Here is a 12,953-nt window from a genome sequence, read left to right on the forward strand (position 1 = left end):
CAGCTTTTTAGGGCTGACCTCATATAAATGGTGTGAGTTTGAATACAGCATCTTCAGAAATCCTAACATTTAACCTAGCTGGCAGGACTGCATGATCAAATGAACAGGACCAGTCATCTCGCGGAGTGTTCCAGGCTGAGAGTAGGCACCCTCCCTGAAGCAGGCACACAGCTACCAGCTGCAGCAAGCTGCTTGCTGTCCTGCTTCTGCAGCACCTTGGACAATTCAAGTAGGTGTCAGGGTATGTTTCTGCATGGTTGCTGGTTTTCACACGGGCAAAACTTGCAGGATTCTGGAAAATTAGTGGTTGTATCAGTGTGAGGAGTGAAAATGAGGCTGCTCTTAGATGCATCATTCATCTCAATGTGATGAACAGGATGATGTCATACGTCATTTAAATATCTGTGGTTGTCGATTATAAACTGCAGATCTTGTGTTCCTTGAATTCCTATTCTCGATTTCGTGCCCTTCCCTAGGCTAGTTGCACATGGGCTGTTGCCAGTGAAGCTGCCACCTCTTCTTGGTCAAAGGGAGTTACTGCCCTGCAGAATTACTCCAGAAATCCCATTTTGCTGGTTCCATACAGTTTGCACTGCAGCCAGTTTTCACTTGGATTTGTCTCTGCACGTGGTTCATCGCCTGCACAGAAAGCTAAATATTTATGAAGTAGGGCGTTAGAAATTATTGTTTTCCTATCCAGGCAGCTGCTGGGAGTGCCAAACTTCGCCTTGTACTAACAATACCGTTGCATAGCTAATCATGGGAGCTAGGGATGGGCTTGCTGTGCTGATCATCACCACGCTGGCAGAAGAGATAATGAGCTGCTGACAAGGATGCATCTGGAATCTGGCCAGCATTGCATCGCACTGCACGAGATACTGTGTGCTGTTTCTTCCTTCCCAAACCGGGACAATAGATTCCTGTTCCTTCACATAGTGCTACCTTGCTCTCTTGTAGCTCACTCTATTTCCTTGATACAGTTTGAGGGGCTTAAGAAGGACAAGTTTGCACAAAGGGAAGAAAGCATGTCTTGGGAAATTCAAATCCTTTGTAAAGTAATCTGGTTTTGAATGCTTGCATTTAGTGATCTTGAATGGACAGTATATTTGAGAAATCATCTTTAAGGAGTTTTTTCTTTTGTGGAGGAAGCAAACTTGGCAGCATGAAAATCAGGTGCATTGCATGGCATCACTGTGCAGCTTCCTTTCTGTCTTGGGCTTGCCACAGTCTTCATTCTGGTAATGAGGTTGTGCTGATATTTTTAGATGGGATTGCAGGCAGCAATGTTGTAATCAAATTTAGTTCGGTACTATAGCAAACAAGTGGGCTGCTGTTGGGCCTTTCCATGTGGCAGGATTTGAAGGAGGAGAGCAGTGCATCTGCTCATTGCTGCTGCCTTCTTCAGATTTCACTTAAATCATCCTGTGATGATACAAGTGAAAAGGTAAGTGAGTGCTATTTATGCCTCTACATGCATGCACTGCTTGCAGATTATGGGTTGTTTTGTCTTGCTGTCATGCTCCAGAGCTGGACTGTTATGGTAGAGTTGGGGAATTTTCATCCTAATCCCTCCTCCTCTTCAACTCCCAGTTTTGGATATGCCAGCTGGGGGTGTTACCCAGATGTCTGAGTCTGTTCTTGCTGACCTGTGCTTTGTCAATTTACCTTCAAATAGTGGTTAAGCAAATGCAGTAATTGTATTTCAGCTCTCTTGTCATTTGTTAATAATATTATTAATTCCTAGTACTTGGTCCTAGTTTCTTCCTGGAGGCATAACTGAGCTGTGTAGGTAACACCTCCGTGCAGAGGGAGAGGCTTGCTAAGTTTTGGCTCTTGGTGCTTAACAGGCTCCACTCTGAATCCTTATTTGACTTCCAGCAAAGCCTGCAAGTCTGTGCCCTTCATCCTCTCCAAGCTCGTTAATAATGTGAGCTGGACACAAGCGTGAAGGAAAAGTCCATCTTAGAACAGATCCCTGCTGGGAAATCCAGGCTGTGAGCAGCTCTGCATGTAACAAAGCTAATGGAAATTTCCAGGGAGGGCTTAGAGTGCTTAGTGACAGCCATAAAAGGGAAGAAAGTAAGAACTTGACTAAGTGGTCTACACTGTCCATGACTGACACAGTGCGGAGAATTGCAATTTTTCACCCTAAAGCCCTGGGCAACAAATGTCCTTTTTACTGCATCCACATCCAAGTGGCTCCATGCTACACAGAGCTTCTACCTTATGCCTTGAAAAATGAAAAGTGCTTCTAGCATTTCTGTGTCTAGAGTTTGATGAAGCAAAAGTTAAATGCTTACATTACCTGAAAAATATTCATTTCTCCAGTGTAAGCTCTGCTTCTTTGGAATGAATCGTCAGGCCTTGATTTGCAAATCTCCTGGGAAACGTACTGTGAAAGGCTGCTCATTTACAAAATTCAAGCAGTATTTTGCAATGAGAGCTAAAAAACCTTTAGGCTTTCTGAAAAGAGAGATTGCACTATTTTAAATAGGTGTGGCTAAACCAGAGTAAGTCTTAAGCTTAATTGAAAATCTGATTTAAACCAAGGTAATTGTGGTTGTCATGCACATCTTGTTGTGTACTGAAGTTGGTTTAAGGTGTGAGTATGTGAAAGTTTCTGATGCAAGCATGGTGTTAAAACTGGCATTTAGCCCACACAATAGCATTATTTCTTTGATGAAATTTTGATTCATTAAGAAGAGAAATTACGATCTTCATATAAAAGGTAGTGCCCAACCAGTGCCCTCTGTTAAGTTCAGGTGTATGCTCTCCTCACTGTATCTTGATGCAGTCTGAAACATCTCTTCTGTAGGCTCAATCAGTCATCTAACAGTTGGAAAGCCTAATCAGGAGCCATCTTGATACTGATCGTAGGGCTGGGAAGAGACCAATGTGGATTCCAGCTCAGAGATACATAGGTGCATATAAAAGAGGACAAAGATGGTGCTGAGTGCCTTATGGCTTTTGCAAGAGGTAGAGCTGGGAAAGGGTAAGTTGTGTAGCTGGCTAAAAAGAGACTGCTGAAAGGTAGCAGTGAAGATGCTTGCTGCTGCGGGGAGTGCCAGCTATTTATTCTGAACCACTTCTTTTACCCAACAGGGAGACACACTTAGACCAAACTAAAAAGCCAGGTTAAACTGGAACTGAGAACGTTGAACTCCCATCATGGCCAGGTGAAGTGGCTTTGGCTTAAGCCTGTTTATCAGTGTTCCCAGAGCCAGCAGCAGGAGCAGTGGCACCATCTGCTACAGGTTCTCCTTCTAGGAAAGGAAGGCAAAGCCCTTGATTTTCTGGCAGTAAAGGAATTGCTAATAGGATCCTGGCAGCAAAGCTCAGTTGATAAATGGCACTGTTTAAAACAAATATGAAAAATTTTGCATTAAATAGAATGCCTGTTGATTTCACCATGTGTAAACTGAGAGCATGGAGTTAGAGTGGACTTTGCTGTCCAGCAACCCAACTGTACAGTAGTGAGACTCTGCAGAATAGGTAGGAGCATGGTCAGGAGCTTTTCATTTGGTGTACTGCGTGTCAGCTTGGTACCGTGATGCTTTTGTAGAAGTGAAATTGATCCACTCAAAGAAGTGTGTGTATAGGAGCTGGACTTCCTGTGTAGTAGAGGAAGACGGTGTTTGGGGAAAGAGAGGAAATACAATATTATCAGCTCCCATCTTGTCCTGGAGGAAAGCTTTGTGGTCTTCTGGTTTCTTGTCTTGGGAGCTGGCAAGCTGGCAAAGACAAGTAAGGCACACATTGTCAAGGAATACCAATCATGTATGTAGCTGTGGGGGACCATGCCTGTTCTTTGGGAAGCATGAGGACGTGTGGAAGAAGAGGGAGAAGATCACAGGTCAGCTTAGCTCTATTGTGTAATAGCTGTAGATAGCAAGCACACTAGACTTTTTATGGAAATTTTGACTGCGAGGTCAGAAAGTCTCTCTTGCCTAAGAACTGTGCTGCTTCGCAGGCAGCAAAGTGTGACAGCTAAGCTCAGCCAGTATATTAGACAGGGATGGAGCAGCCAGAGGGACTGGCACAGTTTTAGTGACAAGTCACCATCTGTCAGTAAACTCAGAAACCTTTGTAAATTGGCATCTCACTGGCTGCTGCTTTCTTGGGGTATAATGCAGCACGGGAGTAGCTCAGCACAAAAAATAAAAAAGCAGTGGCTGGTTACTTCTTGTAGCCTCCATGTGTGATTTTGTTGACCTAACTTTGTTCGTCTCTCACCTGGGTCCTAACCTGGGGTGCTGTTGTCCTGGCAGCCTAGCCCCAGGCCTCCAGTACACACTGTTTTCTCATTGCAGCGTGTCTGACCTGCAGCATCCTCTAAGCTGGGGTTCTTGCCAGTTCTACTGAGGCATCTCTTTACAGGGACAACAATTTCTATATATACATAAAACATCTCATTTGTGCTTGAACCTTACCCATCTACCAATTATTTGCTGTGAATCCTTCCTTCAGATTATGGGACTACTCCTAGTTCTGAGACTATCCGCAGGGTGATGGAAGTCCAGCTCTTCAGACACAACTCCCTTGTGTCTACACAGGTCTTATTTTGTTGGTATGGGGTTTTTTCCCCCCCAACTGCCTTGCTGTGACTACTGCACAGCACTCCTAACTCTCCATCCAGCACCATCAGGTGGGTGCAGTCCACGAACCATGTGGTGGTACACAACACCATTTCAAAACTCCCAGGCCAGCTCATCTGAGCTGTCAGGATGGTGTGGCAAAACACTCCAGGAAGCGCCTTCCATGGTAATGCAGCCCTGAGTGCTTCTGAAGGTAGAACACAGCAGTAGGTGGGAGATCTCTGTGCTGCCTTGGGCTGCATCGTGAGTGCCCATCCTGTGACATTCCTGGATGGCACAGAGTAAGCTGGATTTGCTCTCACCCTCTTCTTGGTGGAGTGCATACTTGCAGCATTATGTTGGTTTTGTTTCTGTGATTGCCTGTTGTCTTCAGCAATGGTTGATAACCTTGTCTGTTCCTGTGAGTAGTTAGCCCTGATTTGGTGTATCTTTTGGAAAAATGCTCTGTGAGGGCTTTCTCGAACGTTGGCTGTTCCATTATATTTATTAACATTAGATGTAAATTGCAAGTTTATACTTTTCAGACACACTTGCCGTTGATGCAGTACAAGCTCTTCTGTGGAAACTTGTTAAAATATCCTCTGCATCTGCCCTTGCTCCACAGTGGCTGTCAATGAGAGGGATGTATACAGATTATTTATAGGTAGAATGAGAATCATTTGCAAAGAAATTAAATGTTGAATAAGCTTACTGACCCATTACCTAGTGCAGGAGGTGCTTGCAGACACCACAGGGAGCATTGGCCTTTCCATTCCAATTCTTTGTTTAGTTACTTGGAGTTAGGGTAACCTGATTTTATACACACAGTTGTATGTCTTCATTTCCTGAAAATCTCTCTACTCCTGTTGCTGTGTCTTGGTGCTAATACTGAATTGAAATTAATGGAATAGTGCAGAGTAATCTGGTAATACAGCACTCTAGATTTGCAAGGTGGTTTATTGTGATGAGCCCTTTTAACGAAAATGTGGACTGAGCTAGATCTGCAGCTTCTGTAGGGCAGGAATCAACACTATTCTTCGTGCTGTGGGGATGTAATGTGTGCTGGCTTGAACAGTGTCCTGTCATGCTAATATTTTTTCCTTCTTTGGCATTTTAAGGGCCTTAAACTCTGGAGTTGAGTACCACTGGGACCAGCTGAATGAGAACGTCTTCACTGTGCATTCCAGCAGCAGGAATACTGAGCGGCCCGGGTGAGTCTCCTGGGTGTTGGGTTAGAGAGACCTGACCCTTTCTGCTGTTTTTGTTAGATCTGAAAACATCACTTCTTTGTTCCCTTACCACTGGCAGCTTTAAATATGCAATTTTCTCCCCCTTTGACATTGCCTAGTTGGGTCACCTGGCCTTCTTCCAGCAAGTGACATTCAGTGCCCAAAAGTGCCAGTGTTAGTAAAGTACACGTGTCATGCAGGGCACTAGTAATAGCTGTGGGAGGAATATGTGGGCTTGGTGCATCAAAAACACCATGTAAAGCAAATGGCCTTTGGAGGGTAACTGAAGAGCAGGGGAGTTCACAGAGAAAAGGGCAAATCCGTGGTGCTGACCTGGTGACTGATTCTCATCTTTTTAATTGCTGGTTGTGGGACAGTTGTTTCTCAGTAATAAACTCTAAAAACGAAGCTAAAGCCATTAAAAAAAAATTAAAAAAAAACCAACAGCAATGTCCCCATTGGCCGTTTGTCTGTCCAGTGATGCACATCTTGTTTTCTAAACACAAGGGTGATGCTGCAGTCCATTGCTTCTTGCCATAGTGACAAATACTCCTCCATAAGCCAGCTGTTCTCAGCAAGAGGGTGATAGTTGTGTTTCTGAGTTGTGAGCTTCAGCATACCAAGGAAGTTGTGGGCTTGTTTACGGGGCAAATATGTGGGCTGTCCTACAGCCTTGGTCTGATCGTGGGTGAAAAATAAGAAGTAGAGATTCTTTTTCTCCTGTATGAGTGGATATTGCCACTACTTAAGTTTTTGAAAGTACATGCTCAGTCTCGTATAGTGGCAGCTTGAAGGCAGAAATACTGATCCAGAGTGAACTAGCTCAAAGAGAAAGCAAAAAAAGTGAAGCAGGTTTCAAAGCCTTCTGAAAAAAAGATTGTGAATGAACCTGACTTTCCTTGAATCTCTTTACCATTTCCAGAACTTAGAGTTCAGTTTAGAAAAGAGCGTTGCAGCATTGTCAAGAATCAGCTGTAGCATCGTACACTTCAGCTGTTCCAGTCTGAGAAGCTAATGAGCCTTGAGGTGCTTCCTGTTGTTTGCTTTTGAGAACACAGGCTTTCTCTTGTCTGACTGGAATGGGCAGAAATGCCCGCTGGAGTGCATTCATGTGTGACGCTGACAATCTAGGAAGTCCAGAGGAGGAAAAGGATACAGGCTACATCCGTGGGAGTTAAAACTGCCCTGCTGTGCAGAAGGTTGTGTGTGTGTTTGTGCTTCTGCACTGCACGTTGTGTTGCCTCCTCAGTGCAGGGACTCCAAGACAGTTGTTCTGCAGGCCAAATGATGCTGCAGGGATATCTCTCTGTGCCTGTAAGGCACGCTGCTTCTGTGGAAGGGTGAGTGGAATCTAAGACTCCATTGGCTTAAAACTCAAAGAGACCGGCATGTGTAAATGAGTGCAGGTCACAATTCCTTTCATCCCCATCCTCACAGTAGCGAGCAGGTGCCTGGTTGAAGTGGAGGCAAGAGGAGCCTCACATTCATGTTTCAGTCTTGCTTGGGCGTGTTGCCTCCAATGATCCTGGTCTTACTTGTTTTTCTCTCTTTTCAGAACCAGCAGAGCTACATGGAGGACAGACAGGGACATGGGCCTGATGAATGCCATAGGCCTACAACCCCGAAATCCCCCCACCTCTGTGACATCACAGGGCACCCAGACCTTGGCGCCTCAGCTACAGAATGCCGAGACTCAGACAGAGAGGGAGGTACAGGAGCAGGAATCCGCCTCTGCAGGGACTGGTGAAGGTAGGAGATCAATCAGTGGTTTATCTGACCTGGTGATTTAGGAGTTTCCACGTATGTTCCACATCCTGTCAGTGCATTTGGATACTCTTTTTTTCTCTTCAACAAAGATTTCTCCAGCTTAATTTGCCTGTAGCCAGGCATAGATGATCAGGAGAGTGAATCTCTGGCCATATGAATAGAAAAGTTGTCTTTTTCACATGCTTTGAGAAAGGAAAATTAATTATTCTCCATATCATTGTGTCTTTGTAGAATCAACTGTACTGCCTTCATTCCTCACACATCTCCTGAATTCCTTACCATCAGTAAGGCGGCAAGCTGCTGAGAGTTATCATTTCTGCCTCTTTGTTAAGAGTTCAGCTTGGTCCTTCAACTTAGGCTAAAAGTCTGCAGGCTTCACAACATTTGGATACAAAATAAAATACTGTAAATCACTCCTCACAAAGTAGTTTTGAGGATTCTGTTTAGTTTGATTGATGAGGTATGTGATGAGTGCCCAGCACAGCTGTACAAAAATGTCTCTAGTGGTTAGCAGTCCAGGAAAACTTGCCAACATGTAAGGAGCTGGAAACAGCTACTATGCAATTCCTGTATAATGATAAAGTCACTAATCTGTTGAAGCGTGTCAATTTATCTAGGCTTCTTGTCTCAATACTGTAACATTGTGCTTTCATTCAGCTCTGAAGGCTTGGCTAGGTAGGGGTTGGGCAGTATATATACAGGAAAGACAAGAGAAAATCGGGGAGACAGTTTTGAAGTTGTTGGTTCATGGTGAACCTGCTTGGCTTTGGGAAGCAGCCCACAAGATGCCTGTTTGTGCCTGTGTGCATGTTCTCTGTCACTCTGAAGGTTACTTTTTGGTATGTGACTCTTGCACAGTTTCTGCTGTGTAGTATCCAGCATGTGTGATACGGCTTTGTGTTTCTCTGATCTCAGCTCTTCTGTACAAAGTTAAGTGGGAAATTCCTGCCCGCTGGGGTTTCCGTCTGCTTATCTCAGCAGAGCTGAGATTAACCTCTTTGGAAGGTTAGTACAATTGAGGGCGTGTGAATACAACTGGAACACAGACTATCTGGACAAATGCTGAACTCATGGGAACTGGTTCTTTCACTGAATGTGGTACACAGACTGAGAACATGCTACAGTGTGGGACCTTCTTGCATCGAGGCCATGATGGCTGATGCTGGAGGCTTTGGGAGTGTGTTAAACCAGGAGAGTTCTTCAACACTGCTTCTCCTCCTGCTGTTCTGCCATCATCTGACAGTTTCTTTGTCTTGTTCTTTCTAGCCTTTCAACTACCACATCTAAATTGTGGGTTTTAACTAGACTGGTAATGAGATGGGGAAAGGCCTGTTCTTTACCAGTGCCTTGGCAGGATATCTCTACAAAGAAGCAAAATACGTAACATTTAGAAGGAAAGGAGTGTAAATAACAAGCCTAGGACAGGTACTTCTCTTCATCTCCCTTTCTTGCTAGGAAGAAGATTGGCGTGTTCCGCATCTGGTGTGATGTCCGTCTCAGACATTGACTTACTACGTGTGCCCTTGCAAATGGTCACAGCTGCAAAATGGGCTGTTGCCCTCCTGTCAGCTATATTAGGGCCTATAGAACAAAGGAGTTGCTGCGGTTTACACATGTGCACCAGATATGAGCCAAGGTGTTTTACCTTGTTGTCGATCACTTCCTATTCCAGTTGCATCCTCAGCGGAAATTCCTGTGTAAGGGCTCAAGAGTAACTTGAAACAGGGAACTGTGAGGACAGTAACGGTCAGGAGGATGAAGGATCAAAAAAATCAATAGTAATCCATGATAGAGGAATAGTACAAAGACCTGACATGAAGCAGAAAGACAAATTTTCTTCTGCTTTTACCAACACCTTAGCCAGTTAGCTAAGTACTTGTGGCAGCGGTGGTCTGGCTCATCTAGGCCTTTGTGCTTCACATTACACATGAGGATTACTGGCTGCTTGTGACAGGAAGCCAACTGTTTTCTCAGCATCACTAACTCTTGTGATGCACATCCAGTGTGTTCCAGCAGGCAAGATTAGGTGCTGTGGTGCTTTTCTGATGGCTAAATTGCCCACTGTATGTACCATAACTCTGCCTGATGGAAGGGAAACTGTGTTTCCTAATAGCATGATCTAGATGTCAGGGGCAAAAAGGCAAAAAAAGAGAAAATGTGCTGCCAGTAACTTGGGGTGTGACCCAGGGCAAATTATTAATCATCTACGAAATGGGAATAAATCTTCCCATAATACAGTACACCAGGGGCTGTGGAGATTAATTAGTGTTTTGTATGGGGCTTTGAAGATGGAAATCACTATGTAAAGGCTTAGCAGCATTATCAGCAGCAGAATGGATAAATCAAGTGCGACTCTGAGTAATGTAAAGGAAAGTGGTTTAGTTATCACCCTGCCATGAGGGGCAAAAAAACCCAGACCAACCAACCAACTGACCGACTAAACTGAAAAAAAAACAACCTTGTATGTTTAAAAAAAAAAAAAGGAAAAAAGAAGAAGAAAGACTAATGCTACCCTGAGAGTAGGTCTCTGTCCTGTCAGCCCTGCTGTTGTGGGGAATTCTGGCTCAGGGCATTTCTCGCAGATATGTGCTTACTGTACCAAAAAAAAAAAAAAAAAGTATGCAGAATTGCATCAGAAATCTAATTAAGTTCTGTGCGGGTATAAATAGTTTCCTTTTCTCATGCAAAGCTCTGCGGGGACTTTGCTGCTCTGATTATATTTCTACCTCCTTTGGAGGAATGAGTATATGATGACTTTATTAGAAGTGAATCTCTCTAATGTCTGAATCTCTCTGTTTTGCAACAGTTAATAGCGGACGTGTGAACTCTGCTCCCACACCACACATAAAGGAAAGGTAGTTAGAGTTGAGAGAAAACTAGGAGAGGTACCAAGAAATGCTTAAAACAGTGTTTGAGCTATCTCCTGTTTTCTTTTAAGCTGACAGACGTAGTGGAAATAGTGATAGAGTTGTAACTTTGAGGCACCCTTAATTAGAAACAATCTGTTGGGCGTTATACTATGTTTTCCTTGCAAATAGACAGGCATGATGGGAGTGGGATCTGTATTCAGCTGGCAAATTGTATCTCACTTAAAACCCAACAAAAATTCCTAATGAGATTTAATGGCCCAAAGCTTTAACCTTTAGAAATCATAATTCCCAGTCCAGACTGGGTCAGGCTGTGGCTGCCACTTGTTCAGGCTGTTGGATCTTTGGAGTGCAGTGCAAGGGGCAGTAACTGCAGAGTCTGCAATTGTGCCGAAGCTGCTGCAGGGTGAGGGAGAGGGTCCTCTGCAGCGCTGCAGGACACTTGTTTGATAGTGGGCCCATGCTGTCCCCTGGCTGTTGAGAATATATCAATACATCTTTCGGGTAATCCAGTTGTTAAAGAGAAAAAAAAAAAACCAACAACAGCAAATAACTGAAGAGCAATTGGCATCTCATTTCCTATCATCTGCATTGTCTTTGGGGCTTAAAATTCAGGTAGCTAGCTCAGTGCTTGTTGTGCAAGTAAGCACATGTTATGAGTTACTGAAATTTGAGCCATCAGAATATTTGCTGTCAGTGGGTTGCTACTTTGCCTGTCTTTGGGGAAGCAACATATTGACTTCTGTCATGCCATATACAGTTTTTAACTTGTTGGTTTGAAGTGTTTATCATCAGCCAGTACAAACTTCCATTAGTTCCAACTGCTTTCAAAGGTTGCAGCAGATACATTTGAGAGGGAAGAGGGTTGTAAAATGAAGGCTTGGGTTTGTGAGATTCAGTCTGTTCAAACTATTGGTAGTGGAAAGACAGAACATGCAAGAAAACTTTCCTGATATAAGCAAAGCCTCCTGAGGATGCCTAAGGAACACTTAGAAGCAATCAGTGTGCCTGCATGTGATGTAACTTATTTAATCTGAGACATTAGGAACACATGTTGAGGGGCTGCTTGGGCAGGAGTACTCTGTCCCCAGCCGAGCCTCATGAATGCTAACAAGAAGAAACATGTTGTTTTATGTTAGCTGAACACGTTCTTTCAATGCTGTTGTCAGATGTGATGTGACTTTTGTGCAATTAATGTGGAAATGGGAACTGGGACACCAGGGGTCAGCTTCCAGATCTACCTCTTATTCTCCAAGTAAAAACGTGGGTAGATCCCTTAGCCTTTCATCTGCCCATCCATCTGTAAAATCTGCATCGTATGTCCTATAGAAATCTTGGTTTCTCTTTAAAACCATCTGAAAACCACTACCTAAAAAATAGTCTTAGGTTCTAGAAGTATGTACTATGCAAGCCTTTACAGTGTGATCTACTCCAAGTACTTGGGTCTCTTGGGATTAAATTATGTGGGATACTTTTAAACTCTCATTACAAAAGTAAGTTTCACTCATGTCAATAGCCAAGGTGAGATATTACTAAGAAAAGTTTTGCAAGTTAAAGCAGTTGTGTCTTTTCTGAGTTCTGTGGAGTTGTTTGGATTAACTACATCAGAAAAGAAGTGTGAATATGTTTCTGGGCTTGGTTGGAAAGAAAAGTAACTAGTAGTATTTCTTGTGGCTTTAAGGGATATGATTATTCATTGCTGTTTATACTGTGGTGTGTCCCTCCCTTTCCTATTCTTATGCAAGGGGTGAACTAATGTAAAAATACTGATATTTTTATCTTTGAGCATCTGAATTTGTGGGTCAGCTCACACCTCAGAGCTATTATTTTGTGTTCTCTGAAGACTTAGCTATCTCCGCAGTGCTTACTGTTCTAATTTTGAAGCTTTGTTTGCAAACATGGTTACTAACTACTGCTGATTTTAGAAAGAGGAATGTTGGAAACAGAAGAAAATTCAAGACCAATGTCAATATATTGCACAGGTACGGGGGAGTCTGATCTCATCCTTGCTTCTGCGGACTTTGCATTTCGTCAGGAGTGTGCCATCCATGCCCAGAGATAAACAAGTTATACTCCCTATTAGTACTTCAGAGTCTACTTCCTTTAAAAGTGGAAATGCCCTGCCTTATGCCCAACTCCGTCAAAAGTTTGTAAGATGTTTTGCCTGCATAGTTTTCTGTGTCTTGCTGGAGTAGCTTAGAGAACTTTTAAAAACAGATGCATTAACTAGGGATTATTTAGTTAAATGTTCAAGACAGCTACATTGACAGAAATCTCCTGGTCTTTGGGATAATTGCTCTCAAGAGTAATGTTTTGTTCTGTGTTTGGAATAGACGGGAGTTCGGACCTCAGGAGAGGTCACTGTGGTTACAGTAGAAAACATTTGTAGGAGCACAGCACTGCAGCAAGCTGAAACGTGTGTGGTTTACAGCTTTGCTGTTGTTTTGGGTAAGTGCCTGTGTGCCCACCCTGAACCTTCACCAAATGGAAGTCAGCTTATTTCACTTGCTCTGAGT

At 43.5% G+C, this 12,953-nt stretch overlaps 1 protein-coding gene across 3 annotated transcripts in view; it reads left to right on the plus strand.

Annotated features, from left to right (window-relative positions):
• Positions 1–12,953, plus strand: part of AMBRA1 (autophagy and beclin 1 regulator 1) — a 126,173-nt gene that overhangs the window by 108,326 nt on the left and 4,894 nt on the right. For all 3 annotated transcript variants that reach the window (XM_066188001.1, XM_066188003.1, XM_066188002.1), the window contains 2 exons: positions 5,693–5,785; positions 7,359–7,552. In XM_066188001.1, coding sequence (XP_066044098.1) covers positions 5,693–5,785; positions 7,359–7,552 — 287 coding nt within the window. The remainder of the gene's footprint in view (positions 1–5,692; positions 5,786–7,358; positions 7,553–12,953) is intronic.

The sequence above is a fragment of the Chamaea fasciata genome, unplaced genomic scaffold (genome assembly GCF_029207755.1).
Source record: "Chamaea fasciata isolate MVZ Bird 193981 ecotype frontalis unplaced genomic scaffold, bChaFas1.0.hap1 SCAF_7, whole genome shotgun sequence".
NCBI classification, from domain to species: Eukaryota; Metazoa; Chordata; class Aves; order Passeriformes; family Sylviidae; genus Chamaea; species Chamaea fasciata.